A 24,478-nucleotide genomic window follows, 5' to 3' on the forward strand; every position below is an offset into this window, starting at 1 on the left:
TATTCCATGTTCATTGCATTAAGACAGTTGGGAGTCGAGGATGGAATACAAAGAGGTATGAAAACATACGTGCTCCAGGACTTCCCTGGTGGCGCAGTGGTTAAGAACCCGCCTGCCAATGCAGGGGACATGGGTTTGAGCCCTGGGTCCGGGAAGATCCCACATGCCACGGAGCAACTAAGCCCGTGCTCCACAACTACTGAGCCTGTGCTCTAGAGCCCACGCGCCACAACTACTGAGCCTGCGTTCTGCAACTACTGAAGCCCATACACCTAGAGCCCGTGCTCTGCAACAAGAGAAGCCAATGCAATGAGAAGCCTGCACACTGCAATGAAGAGTAGCCCCCACTCGCCGCTACTAGAGAAAGCCCGCGCGCAGCAAAGAAGACCGAACGCAACCAAAAATAAATAAATAAATAAATTTTAAAAAAAGAAAGAAAGAAAACATATGTGCTCCAAAAAAGGTAGATTTAAACTATAAAGGTAGATTTAAAAGGCAGATTTCTAAGCACTGGGCAAAGTCACAGTCAATGAACTCTTACCTATTTAATATGTCAACCTGGAGTTTTTAAAAGGCCCCACCCACCAGGGATTGTGATGGTCAAAAGCATTTAGTCCCTGAATCTCTCTGATTCTGCTGTATACATTCCCCCTTATGTGCACAAAGGCATCAGATAATACTTTTGTAAAGAGGTATTTATTGACTTGCTCAATATAATATTTAATTTAGAATATTCAAAATAAAATCTGTGAGATAAATGTCACTACTTCAGTCACCACAATCATTCTTATTTTCATTAGAGTTTGTTGAGAAATTTTCGTTCTGATCAGTGCTCAGGAGGAGTAGATGGTACTAACTGGAGGTGGATGGAGGTGGTCCTAGGAGGACCCATGAAGTTGAGTATCCGGCACTTACTTGTCACCTCCTTTATATGATGCAATATATAACACTCCACATAGACAATGAGAAAGCTAAATGATTGGGCAGAATACCTAGTCATCCATCAAGGGCAGTAGGTGAAGCCCATCTTCATTTAATGGTTTTATCACAAAGTAAGTAAAGTCTCAGGTGTTCTCAGATACAGCTTCCTTGAAGATCAAAGCCCACGTCCTTCGAGAAAGTCAGGCTCCACTTATGGTCGCATCTCTTGACACAACTTTTAGGACAACAGGTTTTTCCACTTGCGTAAGTCCTTGAGTGACCAATTTCAGGGGGATCTGCAACATTTAAACAAACACATGAGAACCGATTAATGGAGCCCCACCAACAAAAAAAAGCAAAGTAGACGAGATACATTATGGACAATAATGCTTTACAAACATGTAAAAGCTACTTTTAGCATCATGTATATTTGATTTTTTTAAACTACTGATTCAATATGTTTGATAGATAGAGGGACAGATATAGGGACAGCCAGGATATCTATATTTTCTTGATTGAATGTTAATAGTTTGTGTCTTTCAGAGAATTGGTCTATTTAACGTGTATTATAAAACATATGGGAATACAGTTGTTCACGGTATTCCCTTATCATGTCCTATCAGAATTTAACTTCCATTTTTATTGCAATATAGTTGACTTACAGCAGTGCATAAATTTAAGGTGTACAGCATAATGATTTGACTTACATATATCATAAAATTATTACCACAGTTTTGTTAACATTCATCATCCCATATAGATAGGAAAGGAAAAGAGAAAGAAATAAATATTATTTTCCCTTTGTGAGAACTCTTAGGACCTACTCTCTTATACCATACAGAAATATTAACAATAGTCATCATGTTTTGCATTATAGCCCTAGTACTTATTTATAACTGGAAGTTTGTACCTTTTGCACACCTTCATTCAATTCTCCCTACCTATCTTTGATTCTTTATATTTATTCTATAAGCTGTGTCAAGAGGGATAGTGAAAGAATTCATCCATCATTCATTCTGCAAAATATCTATTGAGCACCTATTCTGTACCAGGCTTGATACAAAATCAGGTTGGCCTGTGTTCTTTATTGATTTAAATTTTAAGCAAAAATACTGAGTTTTAAAAACATATCAGATTATTAGGCATTATGGCAAAATTTCTCGGAAAAGGATATAGAGGTAATTTTGTGTATGTTGGAACTTACAAGGTAATCCTGAGTAGGTATTACAATTTTAATTGTAAGCACATTCCTCAACTTCTAAAGCGTCCAATCACCTCTCCCAGTAGAATCCACCCAGTTTCATGATGGGAAGAGGTCGTTGTGAAGCATTATGTCTGTTTCTTAACACCTCCTGGCTCCAAGTGTAGTGCAAATGGTAAACTTCTGATGACCACAGTGTTTGGTCTGAGACTTTTAGCCCCTTTCTCACCCAGTCACTCCTTCAGAGTTGGGGGAACCAACAGCGACCTTCTCATCTCAGTTGACTGAAGGGCAAGCAAATTGTCGTGGAGGGAGAAGCCCCAGCCTGTGGATGCCTGGGTGGAGCTTCAGGGAGCATCTGCCCTTCCCAGGTGTGCCAGAGGCCCCCTTTCTCTCAGGGCTAAGTCCCCTGTCTGTACACACCTACAGTATGGACACACAGATGCCCACAAGTAAAACGGAAACCGTCTCTATCCTCCCCTTCCCTGAGAAAGCCTACTCAAGTGGGGCAGCTGCTTACTAAATGTGTGACTCCTAGAAATAAGCCTTAGTACAGGGCCGTGCTTGATATGAATGAACAATGGCAACTGTTCTTTGTGCTCCTCAGAGGAGAGATTCCAGATCTTTCTATACACGTAACACCTTGTATTTTAAAATTTCATATGACATACATATATTTCCCCTGCAGACAAATAGACACACACACACTAAGCATGCACTTACATGTCATTTTTTTATATTTTAAAAGTTCAAACTGAACATAATTTGTGTCCCAGAACTCTAAATCAACTGAAAGTCACTCTTCAAGCATTTACTGGATGACAGCAAGGCAGCATTGGGAGTTTATTAAAGGAATAAAATGAGGAGCTAGAGTTAAGGGCATTCTTAGGGGCAAAGAAAATATAAGAACCAAACTGGATGGTTCCATGACAAAGTGTTAAGTTAGGTGGTAGGAACCATGATGCCAGCCTGTGGGAACTGATAACAGAGCAGAGGGGAGAGTGGGCTCTGGACTGGGTGGGGAAGGCTCCAGGGAGGGGCTCGGGATTGAACTAGAACTTGAAGGGGGAAGAATAGAATGGGGGCGGGGAAGAGCACACAGAGAGTTATTATTAGAATGTAAAGGGAGCCCATCTTGATGGCAGCAGGACCCCTGGAAGGTGAGGGGGCTGTGGGAGTCCTTCACATCTGGCAGAAATGCTTTCCATCAGGGGTTCTCACTGTGGCTGCACAGGAGAATCAGTGGGGCCGCTTTGAATGCCACACTCCGGGTGAATTATTTTAGAAAGTCTGAGATGACTTAGGCATCAAGGCTTTTTTAAAGCTCCCCATCAATTTCATTATACAAGCAGAGGCTGAGAACCGCTGTCAGGAGAGCTTCTGTAAGTTCTGGCAGGGAAGAGCATCACTGAAAAGCCATGACTGTTCAGTGTGTGCTCTCATGACTGTGCACACACTTCCCTGCATTCCAGTGGACTTGAAACCAAATTTAAGATGTTTCTGAAGTTCAATGCACTGTGTATAATCATCTCATGCTAACTGCATTGACTCTAGATGACCTTTATAGTTGGGGCTTTATAAGGCCACAGACTTAGCCCTCCATGGATGATTGACAATTAAAGATTTCAGATGGCTCCAAACAGATTCTCTGGCTAATAGAATAAATTATTCTTTGAATTGATAACATGCTTAGATATATAGAGACCCATCAGCTAAAAAAAAAAAAAACTCCCAATAAAATGTTATTCATGCAGAAAATTAACTACTGACCTGTGTTTCTTTACAAGGTTTGAAGGAGAAGTTCTGCAGGATTCTGACGAGAGCAAGTTTCATGTTCATGATAACAAATCTCATGCCAATGCAGTTTCGGGGTCCAGTTCCAAAAGGCAGGTATGTGTAAGGATTTATGCTGTCCTTGTTCTTCTTACTGAACCTGTAATCATAAAAGTAGATGAGACAAGTTAATGAAACAGAAAAACCACAAGAGCTCCAGATCTGAGGTTTTAACTTAACTCTTGGACCAGTAGCATAAGAGATATCTGTGTGGTCTAGTCATTGAATCCTGCTGTGGTTATTATGTGTGAGCATGGAAAGTTCCAGGTCCTTCCCATTCCCCTGACTCTACAGGAGCTTTCACTCCTGTTGAGGAGATGAGATAAATGCTGTTTAAAGAAAATTTATCTTTAAACACTAAAATTACATTCAGGGTGGTGAGATGTTCACACTCTGAATGGCAGTTAGGAAATGAGACTGACTGAAGGAAACATGGGTTCCCATCTCCACGCACACTTATGTTGGTCATGTGCTCATGGGGGAAGGAAGCTGGAGAAACGTTTCTGAGTATTTAAATTGTTATTTTTCAATTGTTTTCCTCTCCTTTCCCTTCCAATTCCCTTGTGACATTCTCTGTCTGTCTCTCTGTCTTTCTCTCCCACACACAGGGGATGCTTAGGTCAGAATATGTACATGGGCATATGACTCTACTCCAGAATAATCACTGATTTCCTTGTCTATCTGTTCCACTAGTCTATAAATTCCTTGATGGTTAGACATCTGTTCTATTCAAATTTGACTCCTCGATATTTGAATATGTCAAGGAAAAAATGTATATTTGGGGAAAGTGATAATGGCGTTGCAGTTATGTATATTTTAAAGAGGCCCTATTTTGCAAAACATTTTGTAATATTTACAGACAATGTGACTTAAAATAACATGGAGAAGGGCAGCAGTGGCATGTGGATGGGACAGAGACATGGGCTGATGGTTGTTAAGCAGGGAATGTGCACATACAGGTACATTGAAAGTATTTCAGGTGGCTCCGCCCCCGTTTCTTGCGCTTCAGCTGGGCCCGTGCTTTTTGCGTGTCACCTCAGGGAGTGCTCGCCTAGTGAAGAAGCTCAGGGTAAAGGCACAGCCGCCAAAGCAGGAGTGAGAGCCAGTTGACGCCGGGAGGGAGACCCCTAAGAGGCCACAGCTGCAGGAGGCCAGAGGCTGGGCCGCCGTTGGCCTTCCCCGAGGGCTTCGACCGGCCCCCTCAGGCCGCGCACCAGCTGAGCGCCGCCCGCCTCACAGACCCCACCCTGCCTCGCTGACCCAGTCGCCCTCTTGCCAGAATGAGCTGAAGTCTGAAAATTGCTCAGCAGGACCAGGCATAGCACGGGCCTCTTCTCTTGTGGTTTCACTTGCCAGTGACCACTATCTTGATAATTCCGTGTGGCTGACAGGGTCTTGGTGCTCCGGCCAGGTGTCAGGCCTGTGTCTCTGAGGTGGGAGGGCCGAGTTCAGGACACTGGTCCACCAGAGACCTCCCGGCTCCACGTAATATCAAACGGCGAAAGCTCTCCCAGAGATCGCCATCTCAACGCTAAGACCCAGCTCCACTCAACGACCAGCAAGCTACAGTGCTGGACACCCTATGCCAAACAACTAGCAAGACAGGAACACAGCCCCATCCCTTAGCAGAGAGGCTGCCTAAAATCATAATAAGGTCACAGACACCCCAAAACACACCATCAGATGCAGTCCTGCCCACCAGAAAGACAAGATCCAGCCTCATCCAGCAGAACACAGGCACTAGTCCCCTCCACCAGGAAGCCTACACAACCCACTGAACCAACCATAGCCACTGGGGGCAGACACCAAAAACAGTGGGAACTATGAACCTGCAGCCTGCAAAAAGGAGACCCCAAACAAAGTAAGTTAAGCAAAATGAGAAGACAGAGAAACACACAGCAGATGAAGGAGCAAGGTAAAAACCCACCAGACCAAACAAATGAAGAGGAAATAGGCAGTCTACCTGAAAAATAATTCGAGTAATGACAGTAAAGATGATCCAAAATCTTGGAAATAGAATGGAGAAAATACAAGAAACGTTTAACAAGGACCTAGAAGACCTAAAGAGCAAACAAACAATGATGAACAACACAATAAATGAAATTAAAAATTCTCTAGAAGGAATCAATAGCAGAATAACTGAGGCAGAAGAACGGATAAGTGACCTGGAAGATAAAATAGTGGAAATAACTACTGCAGAGCAGAATAAAGAAAAAAGAATGAAAAGAATTGAGAACAGTCTCAGAGACCTCTGGGACAACATTAAACACACCAACATTCGAGTTATAGGGGTCCCAGAAGAAGAAGAGAAAAAGAAAGAGACTGAGAAAATATTTGAAGAGATTATAGTCAAAAACTTCCCTAATATGGGAAAGGAAATAGTTAATCAAGTCCAGGAAGCACAGAGAGTCCCATATAGGATAAATCCAAGGAGAAACACACCAAGACATATATTAATCAAACTATCAAAAATTAAATACAAAGAAAAAATATTAAAAGCAGCAAGGGAAACACAACACATAACATACAAGGGAATCCCCATAAGGTTAACAGTTGATCTTTCAGCAGAAACTCTGCAAACCAGAAGGGAGTGGCAGGACATAGTTAAAGTGATGAAAGGGAAAAACCTACAGCCAAGATTACTCTACCCAGCAAGGATCTCATTCAGATTCGATGGAGAAATGAAAACCTTTACAGACAAGCAAAAGCTAAGAGAATTTAGCACCACAAAACCAGCTTTACAACAAATGCTAAAGGAACTTCTCCAGGCAGGAAACACAAGAGAAGGAAAAGACCTACAATAACAAACCAAAAACAATTAAGAAAATGGTAATAGTAAAATGGTAATAATAACATACATATTGATAATTACCTTAAATGTAAATGGATTAAATGCTCCAACCAAAAGACATAGACTGGCTGAATGGATACAAAAACAAGAACCATATATATGCTGTCTACAAGAGACCCATTTTAGACCTAGGGACACATACAGACTGAAAGTCAGGGGATGGAAAAAGATATTCCATGCAAGTGGATATCAAAAGAAAGCTGGAGTAGCAATTCTCATATTAGACAAAATAGACTTTAAAATAAAGACTATAATAAGAGACAAAGAAGGACACTACATAATGATCAAGGGATCAATCCAAGAAGAAGATATAACAATTGTAAATATTTATGCACCCAACATAGGAGCACCTCAATACATAAGGCAAATGCTAACAGCCATAAAAGGGGAAATCAACAATAACACAATCAGAGTAGGGGACTTTAACACCCCACTTTCACCAATGGACAGATCATCCAAAATGAAAATAAATAAGGAAACAAAAGCTTTAAATGATACATTAAACAAGATGGACTTAATTGATATTTATAGGACATTCCATCCAAAAACAACAGAATACACTTTCTTCTCAAGTGCTCATGGAACATTCTCCAGGATAGATCATATCTTGGGTCACAAATCAAGCCTTGGTAAATTTAAGAAAATTGAAATTGTATCAAGTATCTTTTCTGACAACAACACTATAAGACTAGATATCAATTACAGGAAAACATCTGTAAAAAATAAAAACACATGGAGGCTAAACAATACACTACTTAATAACCAAGAGATCACAGAAGAAATCAAAGAGGAAATCAAAAAATACCTAGAAACAAATGACAATGAAAACATGACGACCCAAAACCTATGGGATGCAGCAAAAGCAGTTTTAAGAGGGAAGTTTATAGCTATACAAGCCTACCTCAAGAAACAAGAAACATCTCAAATAAACAACCTAACCTTACACCTAAAGCAATTAGAGAAAGAAGAACACAAAAACCCCAAAGTTAGCAGAAGGAAAGAAATCATAAAGATCAGATCAGAAATAAATGAAAAAGAGATGAAGGATACAATAGCAAAGACCAATAAAACTAAAAGCTGGTTCTTTGAGAAGATAAACAAAATTGATAAACCATTAGCCAGAGTCATCAAGAAAAAAAGGGAGAAGACTCAAATCAATAGAATTAGAAATGAAAAAGGAGAAGTAACAACTGACACTGCAGAAATACAAAGGATCATGAGAGATTACTACAAGCAACTATATGCCAATAAAATGGACAACCTGGAAGAAATGGACAAATTCTTAGAAAAGCACAACTTTCCAAGACTGAACCAGGAAGAAATAGAAAATATAAACATACCAATCACAAGCACTGAAATTGAGACTGTGATTAAAAATCTTCCAACAAACAAAAGCCCAGGACCAGATGGCTTCACAGGTGAATTCTATCAAACATTTAGAGAAGAGCTAACACCTATCCTTCTCAAACTCTTCCAAAATATAGCTGAGGGAGGATCACTCCCAAACTCATTCTACAAGGCCACCATCACCCTGATACCAAAACCAGACAAAGATGTCACAAAGAAAGAAAACTATAGGCCAATATCACTGATGAACATAGATGCAAAAATGCTCAACAAAATACTAGCAAACAGAATCCAACAGCACATTAAAAGGATCATACACCATGATCAAGTGGGTTTATCTCAGGAATGCAAGGATTCTTCAATATACGCAAATCAATCAATGTGATACACCATATTAACAAATTGAAGAATAAAAACCATATGATCATCTCAATAGATGCAGAAAAAGCTTTTGACAAAATTCAACACCCGTTTATGATAAAAACCCTCCAGAAGGTAGGCAGAGAGGGAACTTACCTCAACATAATAAAGGCCATATATGACAAACCCACAGCCAACATCATTCTCAATGGTGAAAAACTGAAACCATTTCCACTAAGATCAGGAACAAGACAAGGTTGCCCACTCTCACCACTAGTATTCAACATGGTTTTGGAAGTTTTAGCCACAGCAATCAGAGAAGAAAAAGAAATAAAAGGAGTCCAAATCGGAAAAGAAGAAGTAAAGCTGTCACTGTTTGCAGATGACATGATACTATACATAGACAATCCTAAACACTTTACCAGAAAACTACTAGAGCTAATCAGTGAATTTGGTAAAGTAGCAGGATACAAAATTAATGCACAGAAATCTCTTGCATTCCTGTACACTAATGATGAAAAATCTGAAAGAGAAATTAAGGAAACACTCCCATTTACCAGTGCAACAAAAAGAATAAAATACCTAGGAATAAACCTACCTAAGGAGACAAAAGACCTGTATGCAGAAAACTATAAGACATGGATGAAAGAAATTAAAGATGATACAAACAGATGGAGAGATATACCATGTTCTTGGATTGGTAGAATCAACACTGTGAAAATGACTATACTACCCAAAGCAATCTTCAGATTCAGTGCAATCCCTATCAAACTACCAATGGCATTGTTCACAGAACTAGAATAAAAATTTTCACAATTTGTATGGAAATACAAAAGACCCCAAATAGCCAAAGCAATCTTGAGAAAGAAAAATGGAGCTGGAGGAATCAGGCTCCCTGACTTCAGAGTATACTACAAAGCTACAGTAATCAAGAAAATATGGTACTGGCACAAAAACAGAAATATAGATCAATGGAACAGGATAGAAAGCCCAGAGATAAACCCACCTAAGGTCAACTAATCTATGACAAAGGAGGCAAGGATATACAATGGAGAAAAGACAGCCTCTTCAATAAGTGGTACTGGGAAAACTGGACAGCTACATGTAAAAGAATGAAATTAGAACACTCCCTAACACCATACACAAAAATAAACTCAAAATGGATTAAAGACCTAAATGTAAGGCCAGACACTATCAAACTTTTAGAGGAAAACATAGGCAGAACACTCTATGACATAAATCACAGCAAGATCCTTTTTGATCCACCTCCTAGAGAAATGGAAATAAAAACAAAAATAAACAAATGGGACCTAATGAAACTTCAAAGCTTTTGCACAGCAAAGGAAACCATAAACAAGACAAAAAGACAACCCTCAGAATAGGAGAAAATATTTGCAAATGAAGCAACTGACAAAGGATTAATCTCCAAAATTTACAAGTAGCTCATGTAGCTCAATAGCAAAAAACCAAAAAACCCAATCCAAAAATGGGCAGAAGACCTAAATAGACATTTCTCCAAAGAAGATATACAGATTGCCAACAAACACATGAAAGAATGCTCAACAACACTAACCATTAGAGAAATGCAAATCAAAACTACAATGAGGTATCACCTCACACCAGTGAGAATGGCCATCATCAAAAAATCTACAAACAATAAATGCTGGAGAGGGTGTGGAGAAAAGGGAACCCTCTTGTGCTGCTGGTGGGAATGTAAATTGATACAGCCACTATGGAGAACAGTATGGAGGTTCCTTAAAAAACTAAAAATAGAACTCCCATACGACCCAGCAATCCCACTACTGGGCATATACCCTGAGAAAACCATAATTCAAAAAGAGTCATGTACCACAATGTTCATTGCAGCTCTATTTACAATAGCCAGGACATGGAATCAACCTAAGCGTCCATCAATAGATGAATGGATAAAGAAGATGTGGCACATATATACAATGGAATACTACTCAGTCATAAAAAGAAACGAAAGTGAGTTATTTGTAGTGAGGGGGATGGACCTAGAGTCTGTCATACAGAGTGAAGTAAGTCAGAAAGAGAAAAACAAATACCGTATGCTAACACATATATATGGAATCTAAAAAAAAAAAAAGGTTATGAAGAACCTAGGGGCAGGACAGGAATAAAGACGCAGATGTAGAGAATGGACCTGAGGACACGGGGAGGGGGGAGGGTAAGCTGGGACGAAGTGAGAGAGTGGCATGGACTTATACACACTACCAAATGTAAAATAGATAGCTAGTGGGAAGCAGCCGCATAGCACAGGGAGATCAGCTCGGTGCTTTGTGACCACCTAGAGGGGTCGGATAGGGAGGATGGGAGGGAGACGCAAGAGGGAGGAGGTATGGGGATATGTGTATACGTAGAGCTGATTCACTTTGTTATAAAACAGAAATTAACATACCATTGTAAAGCAATTATACTCCAATAAAGATGTTTAAAAAAATTTTTTAATGAAGTATTTCATAGGCTTGTGCCTATAGAATATTCCTGTGTACGTGTCAAATCACACATACTTGTGAATATTTTTAAAATTCTCCATAATGGGCTTTTTTCCTAACCTTTGGATTTCTCACTGCCTGGTCCAGTCCCTGACCCACAGGTGAGCATTTATTCTCTGCTTGACGACTGAATGAATCAAAGGGAAGTACAGTGAGTGGTCTCTGGTTCCAGGTTCGTGAAGCTGCAGGACAGGGAGCTACTGAGCTTGGAGGAACTGCAGAGGTTCCCTGGCCCAGAAAACAGAGGACTTGGTCCACTCTGACTCTTCTGTCAATAAGTGCTATGTGTCACCACTGTGCTAGTACTCAGGACACCATGGCAAACAAAACAACTCTTGGCCATCAGGGAGCTGATAGGGTGTAATAAAGGTCTAGATCTCAGGTACTGGCCTAAAAAGTTCATTCCAAATTTTGCTTACCATACAGTAAATGGGAGAGCATTACCTCTTTCCAGGGTCCAATCTGTACCCATACCAGATCTTGGCTCTGAATTCCCAGAAGAGGATGCTCAAGACCCGTCCAAGGAGGAAATCTCAGACATCTAGAGAGCAGATGACTTCACTTTGGAAAGTCACCAAATACTGAGGTAGAAGGGACCTGACCCAGGTGTGCAGCCACAGACAGAACCAGGGCACCTGTGTGCACCTCCGTCCTCAGTGAGGCTGCCTGAACCACCAGGGACGAGACCTCTAGGTCCCCAGCCTGCACTCTCACAGTAATGCTAGACGAAATGTAGCCAATGTTTAAAAATATGGAATGTGGGGGCTTCCCTGGTGGCGCAGTGGTTGAGAATCTGCCTGCCAATGCAGGGGACACGGGTTCGTGCCCCGGTCTGGGAAGATCCCACATGCCACGGAGCAACTGGGCCCGTGAGCCACAATTACTGAGCCTGCGCGTCTGGAGCCTGTGCTCCGCAACAAGAGAGGCCGCGATGGTGAGAGGCCCGCGCACCGCGATGAAGAGTGGTCCCCACTTGCCACAACTAGAGAAGCCCTCGCACAGAAACGAAGACCCAACACAGTCATAAATAAATAAATAAAAGAACGTGAATTTCTTAAAAAAAAAAAAAAAGAAAGTATAATGATGGAATGTGGGAACATGGGGTGAGTTCAGAGAGCTAAGAGAGAACAGAGAGAAAGGCTTAAAGGAAATAAAAAGACAGTGGTTAGGTAAATTATGGCCTATGCATACAAACATATACACATAGAATGTTGTTTATACTTTACTGTTAAATAAAGTAAGAAGTTCAAAACCAAATAAAGTATAATACCATCCTGTTTTTAAAATCTATATATGCATAGAAAAATGTCCATAAGGACATATATCACATTATCAATGAGGCCTATCTTAAGGTATTAGGAATGTAGACAGCTATAATTTTCTTTTTCTAGTCTATAGTTTGCATAATTTTGACTCACATAATGAACACCCTTAAAGAGAAAAATCTTCCAACAGTAAAAAGATATACAAATAAATTATTGCATGATCACCCATTTGTCAACTATAATGAGAGTTGTCAAAATATGCAGGCACCAAAAGGATCAGGGTGGGTGTCCTTTCCTCAGGGTCTTGTACCTTTCAGGACGGAACTCCTCAGGCTCTGGCCAGAGCTCTGGGTCGTTGTGAAGAACGAAGAGTGGCACCACCACTGTCGTCCCTTTGGGAATGAACACCCCATTGACTTCCACATCCTTCTTACAGACCCTCTCAAGTCTACCAGCAATTGGGAATATTCTGAGAGTTTCATTCAACACCATGTCAAGATACTCCATCTGTACCAGAGCCTCGTAGGTGGGAGGTGCCTGGGAAGAGAAAAAGAGATTTCGATAAATTAAGATTTCGGATCAACCTTCAACTCCATCTGTGTAGTCCTATTGAAATGTTAGGAGCTCCAGGGAATAATTTAAATTGGTAGAGGACCTTAGCATTTATAGACATTTTAATATCTATCATGTGCTTTGACCTGCTCAATGGCCCACAGAGGTGTGTAGAGTAGTTATGACTATGGGAGATGTTAGGACAATGCCCTAAACAGGGCCTGAAATCCCGCACGTTATCATCTAGTGTATTTTCTTTCTCATGAGAACAAATGTGACCAATAGACTATGACCCTTAGTCTTAAGTGAAATAGGCCAAAGTCACTGTTTCCTTTTGAAAGTGAGGCCACACATCTGTACCAAGGAAAGAAATGTATAAAAGAGCAAATCCCCTGTTCAACATAAAGGTTTTTAGTTGAAAACTCCTGACTGCTAATTCTTTTCATTATACATATAAAGTTTGGAAGCACTATATTATATGAAAACTCTATAAATAATTTGGGGAGAAACGAGTTCCTTTTTAAACCAAATACGAAAACAAAAAGCAAGATTGGGTGCTACAAGGAACACAATTTCAGATCCAGGGAAAGTTACAAGAGGATGAGACCCCTACCCTCAGCCACAGCCTCTGTTGCTGGAACAGTCTCCTATTGTCCCTGCAGGGGTGACTGTAAGGTCTGAAGGTCTAAACAAGCCACTCCAGCCCCAGAGGCCAGCTCTCCTCACACCACAAAGAATTCCACTCTTGGCAGAGATCTGAGACCAGTGGGGGTGACACGTGGCTGTCACGTGGGGTTATATTTAAGGGGCAACATTGTAGAGGGTAAGAGTTGCCTCAGGAGACAGACACCCTGGCACATAGGTTGGCGTTTTCACCACTAGGTACACGACTAGTATGTGAAAGTATTTCATCTCTCTGTCGCTCAGGTTTCTGAAATGTTACATGGAGATAATTAGAGTTGACACTTCATAGGCTTGTGTGGCAGAGACACTCACTGCTCACCCAGTATCCATGTAGTCCCTGTATTTCCCAGCCCACTTGAAGTTACAGGAAACCAGCTTTGCCAATGGGCTGTGAACTGAGGCGATTATGTCAGATCGGGGACAAATCATTTGAAAAGCCAGTGAGCAGCGCTCGAGTCCCTTATTCCCCGGACAACAGGAAGTCCTCATGTTCCAGATAAGGCAGCTACAGGAAGGTGGAGACTCTTAGCCTGTATCCCTGAGTAACGCTGTGGAGCGGAGCTGCCCGCTCCCATTCTCCGCTAACAAGCCATGCTGGTCATGTAGACGTGGGTTAGAAGGAAACCTCTGCTCTGTAAAGCCACTGAGATTTGAGGGCTAACCTGTTACTGAGGCATAACCTAGCTTCTCCTGACTTATACAGAATTTTATGAAGGTTAGATTCATTTATAACTAGAAAGTACTTAGATAGACATATATCATAAGAAGCAAATGTTAGCCAATAGTGTTGTTATTATAAGTATTATTATAAAAAGGGGAGAACACAATGCTTTAGCTAGCCTGTCTCTTAGTGACCTTTTCACCTTATTGCATCAAAAGAATCCCAATATGAGATTTACCAGAGAAGACAGATCATCTCTAACTTAGGTAGGCACTGCAATCTATCCTTATCTTGTATTTGAAGGACTCAGGATTCTGAAAGGCGATAAAACTTGTCTAAAACCACAGCCAGGACTCAAACTCACATCCTCTGTTTCCTACTTTAAGCCCTTTGTTGTTACAAGGCTCCTCCTAGTCAGCAGTTTACCCAGGGCGGTAGACTGAATTCATGGTCCCAGTTCTCCAGCCCTTCCTGGGTCCATGCCCTTTGTCATCTAACCCAGTGGTGCCTCCCATTCTGACTCGCGTTGGCCAGGTGACTCACTTTGAACCAGTGGAAAGTTGGCTAAGTGTGGTGCTTGCAGAAATCTGAAAGTCACCCACATGATTGGGCTTCCTGCTTGTGCCATCCGCCATTGCCCTGAGAAGCAGACATGTAGAGTATGAGACACATGTGGAGCACGTGTGGAGCTGAGTCACCCCGACTGCGTAGCCAAGGCCAGCCTACATCAGCCAACACCCAGAACCAAGGAAGTCCAGCCATATCAACAGATAACTAACTATGCAGACACTGGAGCAATAAATGCTTACTGTTAGATGCCACTGAGGTATTGTGAGTTTTACATGGCATACTGTAATATATGATATGCCAGTACCAGCGCTTTTTCCACAGTACTTATATTCCTGTGTGTACCACACATAACCTATGTTTTCCCCTTTGTTTTGTATGCTTTAGATCCTTCCTAAATAGCACAGGTTAAAGATTTGAGGTTCATGCTTTCTGCAAATATATTCTAAGAAGTGATGAGGAGGCATTCTTGCTAAGGCTTCATCTTCCCCCTCTCTCTCCAGGTATCATCACTCACCTTATTGGGGAAAGTTGCATCAATCTCCTCCTGCAGCTTTTGCTGGACATCAGGGTGAGTGGCCAATTCATATATAATGAAGGAAAGAGAATTGCTAGTGGTCTCGTAGCCAGCAAAAATAAAGATAATACTTTGGGCCATGAGTTCTGTGTCAGACAGAACTAAAAGGAGAGAAGAGACATTTTAGATAAACCACATCAATATAAAACATCACAGTTTAGATGATGAGAAATCCAAATGAAACTGCCAAATCCCTAGTGGGAAAATGTAAAAGCAATTGAAAATTAAACTAGTAGTGCTTTGCATTCTCATGTCTTCCTTAAAGAGCCAGAAAAAAGCAAGAATTGTCTGAATCCAGTTTTCCCCAGTGTCTATACTCTCCTCGGCCCCTGCTCCTGACTACGCCACCTCCCTCACGGCACAGCTGGGTAATTTCAAGTGACAGCATTTTTGTCTAACTTACACAGTACTATTAGTATGTCCCCTGGAGAATCCTAAAAGTGCTTTAGCTGTTATTAATATGGGGTAACATTCTCTTCCAGAATAATTTAAATTATTCTAGCTAAAGTAAAACTTGATTCTTTGGCAGATTTTACAAGACTAAGGCTATATTATAGGGAAAATGAAGTTATCTTTTATCTAAACATGTTTGTGCGAACTTAAGAGAACAACATAAGGCTGTTTCTACTCAAAGTCTGTTGACGGACCATGAGCATCACCAACATCCGGGAACTTATGAGAAATTCAGAGTCTTCAATCCTAAACTAGAACTACAGAATCAGAGTCTGAACTTTCATATATATATATATATATATATATATATATATATATATATATATATGATGATTTGCGAGCAAAACCTGGCCTGAGAAGCATGGATTATACATTTGACAGGCATCAGGCAATGGAAGACCTGGGGCATAAGTCTTCTCTGGGGGATCTCAGATATGTATGGAAACTACAGAGATTGACTAAAAGCTAAAAGAGTTGTGATTGACCCTAGTCTAACCAATGGCATTAAAGTAGCAGAAGGAAGAATGTGTCCCTAGAAGGGTATTAGTCAGCACGCAATATAGAAAAATAGGGTCCAGGGAGTGGAATTAGCAACGCTTATTCAATCATGGCCTGAATGTCATCTTCTCAGCACACGCCCCCTCTCTTTGCTCTCCTTTAGCCTCACTAAACAGCCCATGTAATTATAAATAGGTCTCTCTTTTTATTTTCTCCCAAGAGACCAAGCGTGATCAGGCTCTTATCTATTTGATGGGACTGAAGTAGGACCTTTAGTTACTTAGAGCACTCAGATCAACATGGTATCTGCCCCAACCAAGCAATTCACACACACACACACACACACACACACACACACACACACAAATAATACAAAATGAGTGTGAAAAAGATCTACACATAGTTTTAGATATATTTATAGTGGTGTGCTGGCGTCAGCTCGTCCCTGCTCAAGAACACTTTTTTAAAATTCAAGAATTTTGTGAGATGGTTGTCAAACCATTCATAGCTTGAAATTAACCACATGGGAGTATTCATGTCATGGAATAAACTAAAGATCAGGGCCCTCTTGTTTGAAAGAGCAAGGCTGTTTATATCACTGGTTATGGGTGATATAGAAATCCTTATGTTCATCAGTCTTGTATAAATATATTTGATGTTCTTAACTTTGTCCACTGAGAGGATCCAGAAGCAAAGAAACCCTAGTAGCAATGAGCATTCCTAAGATCCCAGATTTTGATTTCTAAATACCATTTCTCACTAAAGGGAACCAGAGTTCCTTGGGAAAAAATGGCTGATTCCAGGGCTACTCAGGGGAAATAAAAGAGAAACCTGAACTGTCTTACATCAGAAAGTGAGGAAGTTCCCAGAAAATGATAGATTAAAGAATACTGGATATTCATGGAGGTATTAAAGAATTATTTATAATGCAAAAAAAAAAAAAAAAAAAGAATACTGGATACTCTGTGTGCTGTGATGGTGGATATAGCTCATTATACATTTGTCAAAAACCCATGGAATGTACAACACCAAGAATGAACCCTAAGGTCAACTATAGACATTGGGTGATAATAATGTATTAATGTACGTTCATTGATTGTAACAAGTGCACAACTCTGGTATCATCTTTTGATAGTGGGGAAGCTGTGTGTAGTTGGGGTAGGATGTATATACTGGAAATCTCTATACTTTCCACTCAATTTCGCTGTGAACCTAGCTGCTCTAAAAAATAGTCCGTTTAAAAAAAAAAAAGATTTAAAAAGAAGAAAGAAGAAAAAAGAATACAAGATCGCACTTGAAAAAGCTCCAGTGGACAAAACTGAAAGAACCTGAAAATCAAAATGAAGAATGATGTAAGAGAGTAAGTTAGTTATACATGAGATCATGCTGATATAAATAAACAAATAAATGACTGGGGGAGAATGGAGAGCTCTCCCTACAAAAGAACATCAATTCATAAATACAGAAGAATGATGGAATTAGAAAGTCATCATATTGCAACCACCATAGTAACAATGGTTTCAGTCAAAAACCATCCATGGATGGTAAAACTAGTGGGTGACAATTTGAAGAGAAACAGTATATTTCCAGTCTCAAAGGCTTCTCCCATAAGGTACTTGTTGATGACAAAGGAAAAAATTGAAATTTACAGTAGGCTAAGCTAGTGAACACAACTTTAACCAAGTGTTCCAAGTTAAGGGGCAACCAACACTGGGGCAATGTGCCTCCTGATGGGATAAAGTCTTGATGCAAATTTCCAGGCAGAGGTTCTGACTCATTGGGTCTGGAGGAGCCTGAGAATTGACATTGGAAACAAGCTCCCCGGAGGTTTGGCGGTAGGTGATCCACAGACCATGACTGACTGATGGGCATGACATCCTTGTTATACTTGCCCTTCAAGCTCTGAACAAAGTTGTGCCTGCATACACCTATGAAGTATCTTTGGCTACCATTTTTATCTGACCATGTGTCTTCCTTCAACTTGGCAGAAATCCCCAGCTGCCTGGAAAACTTCCTGCACATTTTCACAACCACCCCCTAGCTCTGCGCCCCACCGACAGTGGCCCCTCTGAAGATCTCCTTGGTTACCTTTATGGGTGTCAGTTTCTTTGGAATTCTGGGAGTTAATCATCAGCTGAAGAAAATCCACTCGATGCTGGAAACAGAAAGAGAAATGTCAATGGCAGAAAGTTACTTGTGAAGACAGAAATAAATCAGGAGTGCATATTTCACACCTCTTTCCTGAGAATATGGCCCCTTAAAGAGCTGAAGGCTGACGAGTACTGACTAAGTCCTCAGTGAACAAAACATCCACCTACAAATCTTGGAGAGCATGATGTTTCCCTGAGAGAAACCCAGCCATCATGTCCAACTGCTTTTTGGTCCTCCCTCTCTCTGATCTTTGGTTTCTCTGGCTTTTGAAACAGCTTCTTAACTAAAGAGTTATGTGCTTTCTCTCCTGTCATACCTGTTTGCTTAGGAAAAGATCCATGACTTCAGTCCTTGTTTTCCCTCCAACTTTAATTCTTTTATTTATTTATTTATTTATACAGCAGGTTCTTATTAGTTATCCATTTTATACATATTAGTGTATATATGTCAATCCCAATCTCCCAATTCATCACACCACACCTGTGAAGCCATCTGGTCCTGGGTTTTTGTTTGTTGGAAGATTTTTAATCACAATCTCAATTTCAGTGTTTGTGATTGGTATGTTTATATTTTCTATTTCTTCCTGGTTCAGTCTTGGAAAGTTGTGCTTTTCTAAGAATTTGTCCATTTCTTCCAGGTTGTCCATTTTATTGGCATATAGTTGCTTGTAGTAATCTCTCATGATCCTTTGAATTTCTGCAGTGTCAGTTGTTAGTTCTCCTTTTTCATTTCTAATTCTATTGATTTGAGTCTTCTCCCTCTTTTTCTTGATGAGTCTGGCTAATGGTTTATCAATTTTGTTTATCTTCTCAAAGAACCAGCTTTTAGTTTTATTGGTCTTTCCTATTGTGTCCTTCATCTCTTCTTCACTTATTTCTGATCTGATCTTTATGATTTCTTTCCTTCTGCTAACTTTGGGGGTTTTGTGTTCTTCTTTCTCTAATTGCTTTAGGTGTAAGGTTAGGTTGTTTATTTCAGATGTTTCTTGTTTCTTGAGGTAGGCTTGTATAGCTGTAAACTCCCCTCTTAGAACTGCTTTTGTTGCAACCCATAGGTTTTGGATCATCGTGTTTTCGTAGTCATTTGTCTCTAGGTATTTTTTGATTTCCTCTTTGATTTCTTCTGTGATCTCTTGGTTATTAAGTAGTGTATTGTTTAGCCTCCATGTGTTTGTGTTTTTTACATTTTTTTCCCTATAATTGATTTCTAATCTCATAGCGTTGTGGTCAGAAAAGGTGCTTGATACGACTTCAATTTTCTTAAATTTACTGAGGCTTGATTTCTGACCCAAGATGTAATCTATCCTGGAGAATGTTCCATGCACACTTGAGAAGAAAGTGTAATCTTCTGTTTTTGGATGGAATGTCCTACAAATATCAATTAAATCTATCTGGTCTATTGTGTCATTTAAAGCTCATGTTTCCTTATTAATTTTCTGTCTGGATGATCTGTCCATTGGTGTAAGTGAGGTGTTAAAGTCCCCCACTATTGTGTTACTGTTGATTTCCTCTTTTATAACTGTTAACAGTTGCCTTATGTACTGAGGTGCTCCTATGTTGTGTGCATATATATTTATAATTGTTATATCTTCTACTTGGATTGATCCCTTAATCATTATGTAGTGTCCTTCCTTGTCTCTTGTAACATTCTTTATTTTAAAGTCTATTTTATCTGATATGAGTATTGCTACTCCAGCTTTCTTTTGATTTCCACTTGCATGGAATATCTTTTTCCATCCCCTCACTTTCAGTTTGTATGTGTCCCTAGGTCTGAAGTGGGTTTCTTGTAGACAGCATGTATATGGGTCTTGTTTTTGTATCCATTCACTGAGCCTGTGTCTTTTGGTTGGAGCATTTAATCCATTCATGTTTAAGGTAATGATCAATATGTATGTTCCTATTACCATTTTCTTAATTGTTATGGGTTTGTTTTTGTAGGTCCTTTTCTTCTCTTGTGTTTCCCACTTAGAGAAGTTCCTGTAGCATTTGTTGTAGAGCTGGTTTGGTGGTGCTGAATTTTCTTAGCTTTTGCTTGTCTGTAAAGCTTTTGATTTCTCCGTTGAATCTGAATGAGATCTTTGCTGGGTAGAGTAATCTTGGTTGTAGGTTCTTCCCTTTCATCACTTTAAATATATCATGCCACTCCCTTCTGGCTTGTAGAGTTTTTGCTAAGAAATCAGCTGTTAACCTTATGGGAGTTCCCTTGTATATTATTTGTCATTTTTCCCTGGCTGCTTTCAATAATTTTTCTTTGTCTTTAATTTTTGCCAATTTGATTACTATGTGTCTCAGCGTGTTTCTCCTTGGATTTATCCTGTATGGGACTCTCTGCGCTTCCTGGACTTGGGTGGCTAATTCCTTTCCCATGTTAGGGAAGTTTTCAACTTATAATCTCTTCAAATACTTTCTCAGGTCCTTTCTCTCTCTCTTCTCCTTCTGGGGCCCCTATAATGTGAATGTTGTTGTGTTTAATGTTGTCCCAGAGGTCTCTTAGGCTGTCTTCATTTCTTTTCATTCTTTTTTCTTTATTCTGTTCCACGGCAGTGAATTCCACCATTCTGTCTTCCAGACCACTTATCCGTTCTTCTGCCTCAGTTATTCTGCTATTGATTCCTTCTAGTGTAGTTTTCATTTCAGTTATTGTATTGTTCCTCTCTGTTTGTTTGTTCTTTAATTCTTCTAGGTCTTTGTTCTTTAATTCTTCTAGGTCTTTGTTAAACATTTCTTGCATCTTCTCGATCTTTGCCTCCATTCTTTTTCCGAGGTCCTGGATCATCTTCACTATCATTATTCTGAATTCTTTTTCTGGAAGGTTGCCTATCTCCACTTCTTTTTGTTGTTTTTCTGGGGTTTTATCTTGTTCCTTCATCTGGTACACAGCCCTCTGCCTTTTCATCTTGTCTATCTTTCTGTGAATGTAGTTTTTGTTCCACAGGCTGCAGGATTGTAGTTCTTCTTGCTTCTGCTGTCTGCCCTCTGGTGGATGAGGCTGTCTAAGAGGCTTGTCTCCAACTTTAATTCTTAATTAATGACCACATAAATTAATCCCCTGATATTTGCAGAGTTCATCAGCAGCGCTTGTAGAAGCATCTTCAAGCCCTTCACCCTTCCAGAATGCTACACATTCTTCAGTGACATCCTGAGTACCCAGCCCTGTCCCCTAACCTGCAGACATCCTTGTGCTGGCCTCCAGCCCTCATGAAGGCAAAGCTGGGTTAACCCACTTGTGGCTTCATTGGCCAGAGAAGACTCCTGCCCACTCCAACTATGAGTGGGCTCAACTTTTAAAATGACTACACTGCATCAGGTGCCTGACAGGGCCTTCCACTGGACAACCTGTGAAATAGGAAGCTTGGAACTGAAGTGATTCTTTGCCAAGCTAATATTTGGTGAAATACCAGTGAAATCATTTTTAATCAGCAACTTTTATCCCTTAACCATTTATTGAAAAAAAGTGGTAAACTCCTTATCTAAATAATATTTATGCAGTGACATACTAATTGGCATGCCTATTATTATATTTAAATATTGCTCTCTGGCTCATACTCTTATTTCCTCCCCCAACTTCCTCCTTATTCATTCCCCCCAAATTTTAGAGCTCTCCTATTCTAAACTCTATAGTTTTCTATCTACCTTTAAAAAATGTAGAGATATGCATAAGAAATATGTGTACAGCTCAATAAATTATCAAAAAGTGAACCCCCTCATGTAACCACCACCAGACTTTACCGTTTGTTTATCTTTGAGGCGACTCTCTTTTATCCTTTTTACAGACTTTGTTAAAAAATTCAAAGAACTTTTTGGAAACAGAGTAATATTTAATGCTTCAAAGACTGGGGTGAGGAATGGAAAGAATACTGTAGGGAAAAAGATAAAAGGAAGCACAGTGAAAATGCAAAGTTTACTTGGAGCAATCGTAATTTGCTCTACCAATCAAGAAAGTAAAACCACCACGATACCCAATCATGACCCATGGCCTCTATGACCTTTGCTCAGACTTCCAAGCCAATGACTGAGCAAGGCCAAGTCCACATATAGGGGCCATCACTACAGCAGTGAGATCAGTGGCCCCTTCTGCATCTTTGGATTGACCAAAGGAACTGGATTACATTCTGGGACCTCATGGCCTTTAATTCTTGGACTAGCATCTCTTTGGATAAACCAGACTGTAATCTGTTACTTCAATTAATTGTGCAGTTTAAAAAATAAAAGTCATGATATAAATAATATGGTGAGTGTCTTTCCACCACAATGGAATGTAATTAGAAATCAGTAACAGAAAGAAAATTGGGAAACACACAATATGTGGAAATTAAATAACACACACTTAAATACCCAATAGGTTGTAGAAGATATCAAAAGGCAATCATAAATTACTTTTAGATGAATAAAAATGAAGACACAATATACCAAAACTGATGGGATGGAGCAAAAGTGGTGTTCAGAGAGATATTTATGGCTATATGTTTAGATATTAAAAGAACAGAGATCTCAAATCAAGAAGCTAAATTTCCACCTTAATACACTGAAAAGAGAAGAGCAAACAAAACATAAAGTAAGCAGAAGGTAGAAAATAGTAAAGATAAGTGAAGAAACTATAATGAACAGGAGAATAAAAAACAATGGAGGAAATCAGTGAAAACAAAAGCTGATGTTTTGAAAAGGTTTTTTAGATAGATTGGCCAAGAAAATAAGAGAAAACACTCAAATTGTTAGCATCAGAAATCGCTACTGACATTTTAAAAATGAAAAGGACTATAAAGAAATCTACATATACTCAATAACTTGTAATAACCTATAGGAAAAGAATCTGGAAAAGAATACATATACAGGGACTTCCCTGGTGGCGCAGTGGTTAAGAATCTGCCTGCCAATGCAGGGGACACGGGTTTGATCCCTGGTCTGGGAAGATCCCACATGCCACAGAGCAACTAAGCCCCTGCGCCACAACTACTGAGCCTGTGCTCTAGAGCCCGCAAGCCACAACTACTGAAGCCCATGCACCTAGAGCCCATGCTCCATAACAAGAGAAGCCACCACAGTGAGAAGCCCGCGCACCACAGTGAAGAGTAGCCCCACTCACCGCAGCTAGAGAAAGCCTGCGCGCGGCAACGAAGACCCATCGCAGTCAAAAATTAATTAATTAATTAATTGCTTTTTAAAAAAGAATACATATACGTGTGTGTGTCTGCATAGCTGAATCACTTTGCTGTACACTTGAAACTAACACAACATTGTAAATTAACTTAACTTCAATACAAAAAAGTAATCTATGAACAACAGTATGGCAATAAATTAGACAATTTAGATAAAATGGATGGATTCTTAGAAAGATACAAACTATAGAAACTGACTTAAAAAGAAATAGACAATCTGATATACCTATAAGAAGTTCAAAGTTTTAGTCAGTAATCAAGAAACCACCCACAGTTTGGCAAAGAAAAGCTTATGTCTAGATGGTTTCAATGGTGAATACTACCAAATATTTAAAGAATTAACACCATTTTTTTTTAACAAACTCTTCCAAAAAGTGGAAGATGTTGGAACACTTCCAAATTGTATGAATCTGTACTAAAACCAGGCAAATTGGATAAGATGGTTCTTTGGGACACTAGTCCACCATCTTCCTGGTCTATTGGCTTTCCAAATAAAGTCACTATACCTTGCTTCAATCAATCAATCAATCAATTAATCAATCAATCAAACCAGCACAAGTAAAGAAAGCTACAGACCAACATACTTTATACCATGGGTGCACAAATCCTCAACAGAATACTAGCAAACTGAATCTAATAATATTTAAAAAGTGATACACACCATAACCAAGTGGGGTTTATCCCAGGAATACAAAGTGTTATAATAAACCATGTCAAAGGAATAAAAAACAATGACCACATGATTATCTAATAGATGCATAAAAAGCATGTGACAAAACCCAACACTCTCTTGTGATAAAAATACTCAACAAACAGGAACAGAAGGGAATTTCCTCAATTTGAGAAAAGACATCTACGAAAAACTAAGCTAACACTATACTTAATA

At 39.7% G+C, this 24,478-nt stretch overlaps 1 protein-coding gene across 2 annotated transcripts in view; it reads right to left on the reverse strand.

Annotated features, from left to right (window-relative positions):
- Positions 1 to 674: 674 nt before the first annotated feature.
- Positions 675 to 24,478, reverse strand: part of LOC118880767 (cytochrome P450 3A24-like) — a 43,474-nt gene continuing 19,670 nt past the window's right edge. For both annotated transcript variants that reach the window (XM_036824691.1, XM_036824692.1), the window contains 6 exons: positions 22,166 to 22,293; positions 18,375 to 18,441; positions 15,276 to 15,436; positions 12,605 to 12,831; positions 3,893 to 4,055; positions 675 to 1,217 (listed from right to left, as the gene is read on the reverse strand). In XM_036824691.1, coding sequence (XP_036680586.1) covers positions 1,122 to 1,217; positions 3,893 to 4,055; positions 12,605 to 12,831; positions 15,276 to 15,436; positions 18,375 to 18,441; positions 22,166 to 22,293 — 842 coding nt within the window. In that variant the 3' untranslated portion in view covers positions 675 to 1,121. The remainder of the gene's footprint in view (positions 1,218 to 3,892; positions 4,056 to 12,604; positions 12,832 to 15,275; positions 15,437 to 18,374; positions 18,442 to 22,165; positions 22,294 to 24,478) is intronic.

The sequence above is a fragment of the Balaenoptera musculus genome, chromosome 15, assembly GCF_009873245.2.
Source record: "Balaenoptera musculus isolate JJ_BM4_2016_0621 chromosome 15, mBalMus1.pri.v3, whole genome shotgun sequence".
Taxonomy (NCBI): Eukaryota; Metazoa; Chordata; class Mammalia; order Artiodactyla; family Balaenopteridae; genus Balaenoptera; species Balaenoptera musculus.